The sequence below is a fragment of the Oncorhynchus nerka genome, linkage group LG4, assembly GCF_034236695.1.
Source record: "Oncorhynchus nerka isolate Pitt River linkage group LG4, Oner_Uvic_2.0, whole genome shotgun sequence".
In the NCBI taxonomy this organism is placed as follows: Eukaryota; Metazoa; Chordata; class Actinopteri; order Salmoniformes; family Salmonidae; genus Oncorhynchus; species Oncorhynchus nerka.
The window spans coordinates 20,744,933-20,755,240 of record NC_088399.1 but is presented as its reverse complement, the minus strand read 5'-3'; the positions used below and the strand labels follow the sequence as shown (position 1 = coordinate 20,755,240).

The following is a 10,308-nucleotide window of genomic DNA, read 5'->3' as shown; positions in this document are numbered from 1 at the left end:
TACTTGGAAAGTTCTGTTGATGCTCTGGTTGTTGACAGCGAACATCTCCTCCACCCTCTCCTGGGGCTGTACCAGGACCTCTTCCACTGGAGCTCTGACTGGCAAGTTGCCAACGTCTTGCAAAGGGATGTGATGAGGGTAAAGTCATTCATGGTTGGCTAGTATTGCCTGATTTTGACAAAGTATTACCGTTTTCATTTCTCCTTTCTGATTTCTACAGGAGTGGAGGCATACAAGTCTTACTATATTGGGCTCGCTAAATGTACAGTAGCCCTTATCCCGCTATCCAGTTAGATAAACATTCATTTAAATAACTCTGTGAGAAGCATGGTGCCGTTTTGGAAGTTTACTTTAATCACAGTCTGAAACTGCAACAAACACAAAAGTACATGTTTTCAGTTACAGTAGTATAGAGCACAGAATGTCTTCCACAATAACTGCAATAAATGTACAAAATGAGCAATAAGAGTACTCAATCTAGAGTCAAAAATCAAATAAAGTTACTAGAATGCAACTGTATGCTTGATATTGCTAAGCTAGTTGTCCATAGGGAGAAATAGCTACTTTGCATTAGCTTCAGTGCTAACAGCCAACTCAATCCTTAATCTTTTACAGAAACATGAAAATGATGTGAAAAACATTCATCTTGTGTTAATAAACAAATGTACTTACACACATTGCATCTTACAAAGCTTATGTTGACGGATTGTAACTACTCTGTCACACCTGCAAATCTTACACATTACTTCACCTCTGAAACGGCTTCCTGTCACATGACACAAACAGGTAAATTCTAGCTGCTGTACTTAAACTGCCTCTAGGGGGTGCTAAACAAGTCCAGAACACTTACTACACTGAACCTCAATGTATACCAGACACAGATCCTTAAATACTAGACACAGACCCTCTTAATCCATACCAGATTCACAGACCTTCATGAGTATAGTCTAAGAATACACTATCGTCTTTCAATCTATAACTGAAATATATTTTCTCAACCAACACCACCTTCTTAGACCCTCTCAATCAACTCCAGATCCTCTGATCATCCAGATCAATGCTGTCAGTGGATTAGCCACACAGCTTCACAAAAAAGTAGAGTAAGATGTTGAATGTGTGCACACACACACACACAGAGCCCATGCCCAGATTACACACACGCCACAGCCAGAGGTCTGAGTGAGGTGGACAGGGAGAGAGAGGGAAGCGAACACACTGATGGTTCACATGTGCTTGTGGACTGACAGGGTGGCTCAGAGAAGCTTTATTTCAATTAGCAAGGTGGTCTGGAAGTGGAGTAGCTGTGACATAAGGCATGACCGGCTGTGTAAATACGCACAAGGAGATGTAGTGCCAGCACACACACGCCATTACCTCAGCCTCAAAGCCTGACGCTCTCGTCTAGTCTCCCGCGACACATTCTCTCCCTCACCACTGGTTATACACTACATCACGTGTGAAATAGCTTCGATGCCCTCGTTATGAAATGTTCAGAATGATATATCTCGAATAAAGACAGTGCTGTACAGACAGTGGCCGTTGGGAACATAATTAAACAAAATGGTCAGACATTGAGGAAAATTAAGCAATGCATACAGTACACACTGTACCAGTATATTGAATATTCAATCGCAATTATGTCTCAAGATTGAACACATTTTATCTGTATAAATGAGGCTAAAGGTGTACCAGTGTGTTCATATTAAATGATTGTGATGTGTCAGTCTCAGAAGGCCAACGCAGCCTCCCTGAAGAAAAACAAACTCAGCCAGGAACGTTCATATGAGCAGTGAGTCTACCAGGATCTCCTAATTATTCCACACCAAGTCCTTTCCCCTATGCTAAAAATGACACAACTCAGAGAATATAGTCATCCTAACCATAACCTGTCATTTGTTGACTTAACTCTAAAGGAGTTCGCATACACCTCTGTGGGGCTGAATGAAGCCGAGCCAGGAGAGTAGAGGCAAAAGCCAGTCAGTTGAATTTAATGAGATCTCTGGGAGGTCAATAGGTAAAACTCTCCACTTGGGTTTGTTATTAAAGCAAAACTGCACTGCTGTAACATAGGGTTCATAGTACTGTAACAAAGTCTCCTCAGCCTCGGCACGCACACTCGGGTTTCCCTTCAGAGCTTGGGCTTGTTGCAGTCCCCAAACAAAATCATGCCTAACTCGAGAATCCCGACCCAGAAGTTGACCTCTATCGTCAATTTCTGGCAACTGTGTCCCTTACAGATCGTTCTTGTACATAGTGGCCTAAATATGGAGCCAAGAACTTTAGTTGACATAGGGTTCATGTCTGAAAATTATTAGACAAGATCATGATATCTGAATGATCTCCCCTTGACAATAGTACTATATTATATCATGATTTAATAGAAGCAATGATCCTAGAATCTAGGATCCAGAATGTAAACGATTCACACAGGTACACAGTAAGAAAACACAAACTGGACAGAAAAACATACAGGAGACCATTTTAAGTAGTCATTTTTTATATATAGGTATATAATCATATATTATACATTTAATACAGGCACATTGAGATCGATCATAAAGTGAACAGAAAAAAAAAGTGGCTGAGATATTTGTAAAAATGTACATTTTATGAGAAATTAAACTAAACTCTCCTTTTGACATAGACATATAAACAAACAAAAATCATAATGACAAGCTCCAAGAAAGACAAAAAATAAATCACTGGATGCTATGTAGAGACAGCAAGAACCAGCTCGCTAAATATACTTTGCATATATATTCAGTTTCTGACTGGGGGTTTCTCTGATCTTAGTGGGTGGATCGAGAGTAGCCGGCGCTGTTGATATGATATTTTAAGGAGAGCTCCATAAAAATAAAATATCTGATTTTGATACGCTGTTCCCCTCTTTAAACGTTCCTTACATGCTACGTTGGTTTTCCATGATAACGCTTTAGTTTAGTCAACTCCAACTCCATTCGGATAGTCACACATTATTTGGTTGGGCCATATAAAGTGTTCTGGAAAATATTATTTATTTATTTCAAAGAAAGTTAGTATTCGCCTCTACAATTCTACTGAAGGTGGAGTCTTAAACTGTATCTTAAACAAATATCATCCATAAAGGACCAATCATTCAAACCGTGATGATTAATCCATGCCTTACAAGACATAATTCTGAATTATTGTACTGTATACAAAACAAATCCTATTTTAGACATTGACTTCACAAATACATCTCTATCAACATTGTTAAACAATAATCACATTTCTCATAGTTCTAGAAGACTGGCCACGTGGACTAGGTGTTCTCTCATAGTTCTAGAAGACTGGCCACGTGGACTAGGTGTTCTCTCATAGTTCTAGAAGACTGGCCACGTGGACTAGGTGTTCTCTCATAGTTCTAGAAGACTGGCCACGTGGACTAGGTGTTCTCTCATAGTTCTAGAAGACTGGCCACATGGACTAGGTGTTCTCTCATAGTTCTAGAAGACTGGCCACATGGACTAGGTGTTCTCTCATAGTTCTAGAAGACTGGCCACATGGACTAGGTGTTCTCTCATAGTTCTAGAAGACTGGCCACATGGACTAGGTGTTCTCTCATAGTTCTAGAAGACTGGCCACATGGACTAGGTGTTCTCTCATAGTTCTAGAATACTGGCCACATGGTCTAGGTGTTCTCTCATAGTTCTAGAAGACTGGCCACGTGGACTAGGTGTTCTCTCATAGTTCTAGAAGACTGGCCACGTGGACTAGGTGTTCTCTCATAGTTCTAGAAGACTGGCCATATGGACTAGGTGTTCTCTCATAGTTCTAGAAGACTGGCCACATGGACTAGGTGTTCTCTCATAGTTCTAGAAGACTGGCCACATTAACTAGGTGTTCTCTCATAGTTCTAGAAGACTGGCCACATGGACTAGGTGTTCTCTCATAGTTCTAGAAGACTGGCCACATGGACTAGGTGCTTTCTCATAGTTCTAGAAGACTGGCCACATGAACTAGGTGTTCTCTCATAGTTCTAGAAGACTGGCCACATGAACTAGGTGTTCTCTCAGTTCTAGAAGACTGGCCACATGGACTAGGTGTTCTGTCATAGTTCTAGAAGACTGGCCACATGGACTAGGCGTTCTGTCATAGTTCTAGAAGACTGGCCACATGAACTAGGCGTTCTGTCATAGTTCTAGAAGACTGGCCACATGGACTAGGTGTTTTGTTGTGCTGAAAAGTTATATATTGAGGTTTGGTCAGATCACGTTTACTAGTAAGCGATGCGATTAACCATATCTATAAATAGTGCCTCTGAAAAGGCATCCTATTCCATAGTGCACTACTACTGATCAAAAGTAATGCGCTATATATTGCAGGGCATAGGGTGCCATTTCAGAAGCAGTGAGAACGTTAACAGTATCAACTGTACCAAATACCAGGGTCCGTTATCCACAAAGCGTCTCAGTGTAAGAGTGCAGATATAGGATCAGTTATCTTTTAGTTCATAATTGATTGTATTATATGGCCAGATCCTAGATCAGCACTATTACTCGGAGACGCTTTGTGTATATGGGCCAGGAGTTTACACGCATACAGTGTTCAGATGGCCACATACATGGAACACTAACAGTCCACAATCACAGTGTTACTGGTGTGCCCATATCAATGTTTGTAATGAAAATACAGTACTGTGATCATTATCTAAACAATCCAAACTGTGGTTTTGGGGAGAAGGCATTGGAAAAGGTTGTCAAAAACACACGTTAGTGATATTGATAGAACTGCTACATAAGGCGTATGCATCTCTCCATCTAGGATATGTAGCCCTTCTGGATACTGGTCCTCCATTGGTATATAAGGCAAGAATGAACCACTCTGTATGAAATCGAGTCAGCACCAAGAACTGTTGTCCGTCTCTCTCCTCACAGGCAAACACGGCAGAAATGTAGCCTATCACAACCAGATAGCATCTTATTACCATTATCAAAAGATGACAAGGTATATTTTCTTAAGGCATTTCTAGAATTGATTTGGCTAGATTGTGATAAAGATGCTCAGCTAGCAGGCTGTCCAGTGCTCTCAAATAGACCAAAAGCGGTTTGGGAACAAAGATCACTGTCGGATCAAATATAGAAAAAATACCCCAGTAGAAAAGACAACATCATAGCAAAGACACAGAACTGAGACTGAGTCCACTGGATCAGCAGTTTCTGGAAGACAGATGCCTTTTGGATTGACTGGTGTAGAAACTGGACGCATTTTCCCTTCAACATCCAAAAACAAGATTATAAAACAACAACTTGCACAAGGTTGGTGCTTTTTCTTTTTGTTAGCGGTGCCGTTTGAACATACAAAAGGGCTTAGAGAAAAGTAGCTACGTTTTCAATGAATTTATCCACAGAAAGAAAGAGGCACTGAGGTCAGTTAAGTTTTGTCTTTTTGCTTTTGAAAGAGAGCTGACCTTGTGTTATTACCAGTTGTCAGGAGCGACAGGACAACCGATTAATGTTGCGCCATGATAACATTTCAGAGAATCTGTTTAGTTAAAAAAAAAAAAAATACAGCTTATACCTTAATTTCTTCATTGCACATGATCAGAATGAAAATAACCCAGGAAATAAAGGTCAATCAGAAAAAAACATGACTTGAGTCTCACAAAGTAAAATACTTGGTGATCGTACTTGCAATTGAGAAGAGAAGGAGAGCGGGATGAGGGAGGAGTGTGGCATTTCCTCTCCTCTTTCTTCTCTTTTCTCACTGTTTTACCCAGAATCTGTTACTACAAGAGCTTCAGTGGAATACATACACAATTTACAAAGGAGAGAACAAATATATATTTTTAGATTGTTAGTGCAGATTGTATTCATTTCTACATTTTTTTTGTATATAATATGTATTTATATATAATCCATACATTGTTACATAACGAAACACTACGGTCCTGACTTTATAAAAGTCTGAATTGATTAGAAAGCATTACACTTCTCAACATCTCTACATTTCCATTTCCTGACAGCTCAACTTAATTTTTTATTTCATGCATTCTTCTTCTTTTTAAACAGTGTTCATTACTCAGCGCTGCTTTACTGTACTGAGGAGATCTCTGCTCGCTTACTGTACTGAGGAGATCTCTGCTCGCTTACTGTACTGAGGAGATCTCTGCTCGCTTACTGTACTGAGGAGATCTCTGCTCGCTTACTGTACTGAGGAGATCTCTGCTCGCTTACTGTACTGAGGAGATCTCTGCTCGCTTACTGTACTGAGGAGATCTCTGCTCGCTTACTGTACTGAGGAGATCTCTGCTCGCTTACTGTACTGAGGAGATCTCTGCTCGAGACAGACAAGGTACATTGGGACATAATGCAGTGTTTGGATGAGTCACAAAAAAACTGGTGTATTTGCTGCACCTCTCCAGTCTTCACCTCCCCTTTAATAAATAGGACAAAAAGGACTCAAATATTGAAAATAATTGTTCAATAAAGTCGTTGTGCTTGGGGGTCCAGGACGGTATGCATACTCAACAGTCTGCCATGTAACGACCTAGGAGAAGGAACACAAACATGGACCACTCAGGTTAGACAACAATATAGACCACATCATTCACATTTGACTAACCAAAAGGGAAAAGTCTCTTCACCTCAAGCCACAACATGAACATTGAAACAACAGGTGACAAGTTCATATGTATTATCTGTAGCGCATCACGTCTACCTAGGTAACAACAGATCGTGTGGCGAGTAGGGAAAAATAAACCCCATTCACAGTTTATACTGCTCTGTTTCATTCCTGCACCCAACACACACACACACACACACACACACACACACACACACACACCATATGTTTCAGCTGCAAAAGCCTTCATCAGTTGTCAGATTTTGTGTCTAGGTTTTGGTCCTATACGTACCTGTGGCAAACCTCTTCTTGTTGAGGGACAGTCTGTACCCGGTTCCCAACAGCTCTATGTCCACCCCAGACAGCGTGCTCCCCTCACTCATAAACTGCACAGCCAGGGTGGTTGGGGTGGACGGGCCGTCGGAGAGCTCAAACTTAGCCCTCAGAGACCCCGAGCCTTCATTATCAGACTTCTCAGAGATGTCGTTCAGCTTCCAGAGAGACTTGTTCAGCTCTGAGTTCCTGGTGGAAAGAGACAAAAGAAGACTTGTGAATATGTAGCTTACACAAGTAGTTGTACTACGACTCTGTCGCAGAGACATGTAAAACCATAGATACACTACCACTCTCTGTCGCAGAGACATGTAAACCATAGATACACTACCACTCTCTGTCGCAGAGACATGTAAACCATAGATACACTACCACTCTCTGTCGCAGAGACATGTAAACCATAGATACACTACCACTCTCTGTCGCAGAGACATGTAAACCATAGATACACTACCACTCTCTGTCGCAGAGACATGTAAACCATAGATACACTACCACTCTCTGTCGCAGAGACATGTAAAACCATAGATACACTATCACTACTTTTGTAATGGAAATATTCATATCAATCAGTCAATACGAGTCAATCAATCATTCAAAGCATCAATAACTAAAAAGTACTAATGTCCACATGTTCTCTGGTTGTTTCTCTCACCAGATAGCATTAGGCAGGGACTGCATGTTGGTGACCCCTCCATCTACATGCACTAGGACCTGTACGTTGGAGAGCGGGCCGGGACAGAGCATGGACTCTGGGTTGTAGTGGTAGTCCAGCCTCAGGTCAGTGGTGGCGGGGTCACACTTCCAGTACACTGCCAGGTTCAGAGGGGTCGATGCGATTCCTTTAGAGGACACCTGCACACACAGGGACACAGCATGAGGTCAGAGGGTAAATGGCAAATATCATGTGTCACGGATCCCTCCGGAACATTCATTACCCCCTGGCCCCTATTCCCAGTGATTAGTAATTGTATAGTGTGACCTTGGTTTACCATTGTGCTGTCGATTATTGTTACAATGTCCGTTGGTTTGTGTGAGTACCTGTTCTATGTGTGTTTTGGATTTCATGCCATTGTGGATTGCGCAGATGATTAGGGGTCTCGTCCCGTGTGATAATCTACCCTGTGTTTTGTACAGTGTTTGTTTGGGTTCCTACCCTGTGTTTTGTACAGTGTTTGTTTGGGTTCCTACCCTGTGTTTTGTACAGTGTTTGTTTGGGTTCCTACCCTGTGTTTTGTACAGTGTTTGTTAGGGTTCCTACCCTGTGTTTTGTACAGTGTTTGTTTGGGTTCCTACCCTGTGATTTGTACAGTGTTTGTTTGGGTTCCTACCCTGTGTTTTGTACAGTGTTTGTTTGGGTTCCTACCCTGTGTTTTGTACAGTGTTTGTTTGGGTTCCTACCCTGTGTTTTGTACGGTGTTTGTTTGGTCATCGTCCCCGTGTCTTTACACGGTACGCCGTAATTTGGGTAAGAAAAAATAAATAAAATATGACACATTCCTGTGCCTGTCTCCCAAATCATAAGGAAGATATGACACCAAAAACAATACATTTACAATACATTAAATAAATACATTTACAATACATTAAATAAATACATTCACAATACATTAAATAAATACATTTACAATACATTTACAATACATTCACAATACATTAAATAAATACATTTACAATACATTAAATAAATACATTTACAATACATTAAATAAATACATTTACAATACATTAAATAAATACATTTACAATACATTAAATAAATACATTTACAATACATTAAATAAATACATTTACAATACATTAAATAAAAATTTACAATACATTACAATACATTAAATAAATACATTTACAATACATTCACAATACATTAAATAAATACATTTACAATACATTAAATAAATACATTTACAATACATTTACAATACATTAAATAAATACATTCACAATACATTAAATAAATACATTCACAATACATTAAATAAATACATTCACAATACATTAAATAAATACATTTACAATACATTAAATAAATACATTTACAATACATTAAATAAATACATTTACAATACATTAAATAAATACATTTACAATACATTAAATAAATACATTTACAATACATTAAATAAATACATTTACAATACATTAAATAAATACATTTACAATACATTAAATAAATACATTTACAATACATTAAATAAATACATTTACAATACATTAAATAAATACATTTACAATACATTAAATAAATACATTTACAATACATTAAATAAATACATTTACAATACATTAAATAAATACATTTACAATACATTAAATAAATACATTTACAATACATTAAATAAATACATTTACAATACATTAAATAAATACATTTACAATACATTAAATAAATACATTCACAATACATTAAATAAATACATTCACAATACATTAAATAAATACATTTACAATACATTAAATAAATACATTTACAATACATTAAATAAATACATTTACAATACATTAAATAAATACATTTACAATACATTAAATAAATACATTTACAATACATTTACAATACATTAAATAAATACATTTACAATACATTAAATAAATACATTTACAATACATTAAATAAATACATTTACAATACATTAAATAAATACATTTACAATACATTAAATAAATACATTCACAATACATTAAATAAATACATTCACAATACATTAAATAAATACATTCACAATACATTAAATAAATACATTCACAATACATTAAATAAATACATTCACAATACATTAAATAAATACATTCACAATACATTAAATAAATACATTCACAATACATTAAATAAATACATTTACAAATTCAAAAGTGATGGTAATAAGTGTGTCATATTTGGAGTCAAAAAACATTTGACTTTTGGACTTTTGCATTATTACTACAAGAGTGAGTGTATGGTATAGGGGTCACAGTATACTAACGATGGTTTAGTTTAGTCTGGGACCAACCTGGTATTTGAGGATGTCAACGTTGTAGTAGGATGCAGCAGGGTTCTGTTCTGAGGCTTTCCTGAGGTACGATGTGAGAGCTTGCATGTTGAACCAAAAGTCCTTGGTATGAGCATCACTTTGCGATGGATCACTGGATCACACACATAGGAAAACGATGACTCAATTATTCATTGCTCTGCCTGGTGGATCTGTACAGAGCTCCAATAGTTCGGAAAGAATTACCCTTTTATTGCCACCCAGCTATTAAATCATGAATTCAATTTGATTCAATTAGTCCAGCTATGTGGTTTCAGGGTAGGAAACACAGGGTAGGAATCCAGAGAAAGCAGAGCAAGAAGGAGAGAAAGAAAAGAGGGAAGAAAAGGAATCCATTCTTCAAAGAGAGTCTAACTTAGGTGGA

General features: G+C 37.9%; 1 protein-coding gene across 10 annotated transcripts in view; it reads right to left on the bottom strand.

Moving 5' to 3' along the window:
- Positions 1-331: 331 nt before the first annotated feature.
- Positions 332-10,308, bottom strand: part of LOC115120378 (F-BAR domain only protein 2-like) — an 84,614-nt gene continuing 74,637 nt past the window's right edge. For 9 of the 10 annotated variants that reach the window (XM_065017344.1, XM_065017341.1, XM_029649307.2 and 6 more), the window contains 4 exons: positions 9,906-10,038; positions 7,571-7,770; positions 6,875-7,104; positions 332-6,507 (listed from right to left, as the gene is read on the bottom strand). In XM_065017344.1, the coding sequence (XP_064873416.1) occupies positions 6,485-6,507; positions 6,875-7,104; positions 7,571-7,770; positions 9,906-10,038 (586 nt within the window). In that variant the 3' untranslated portion in view covers positions 332-6,484. The remainder of the gene's footprint in view (positions 6,508-6,874; positions 7,105-7,570; positions 7,771-9,905; positions 10,039-10,308) is intronic. The other variant, XR_010463755.1, reaches the window with a different exon arrangement.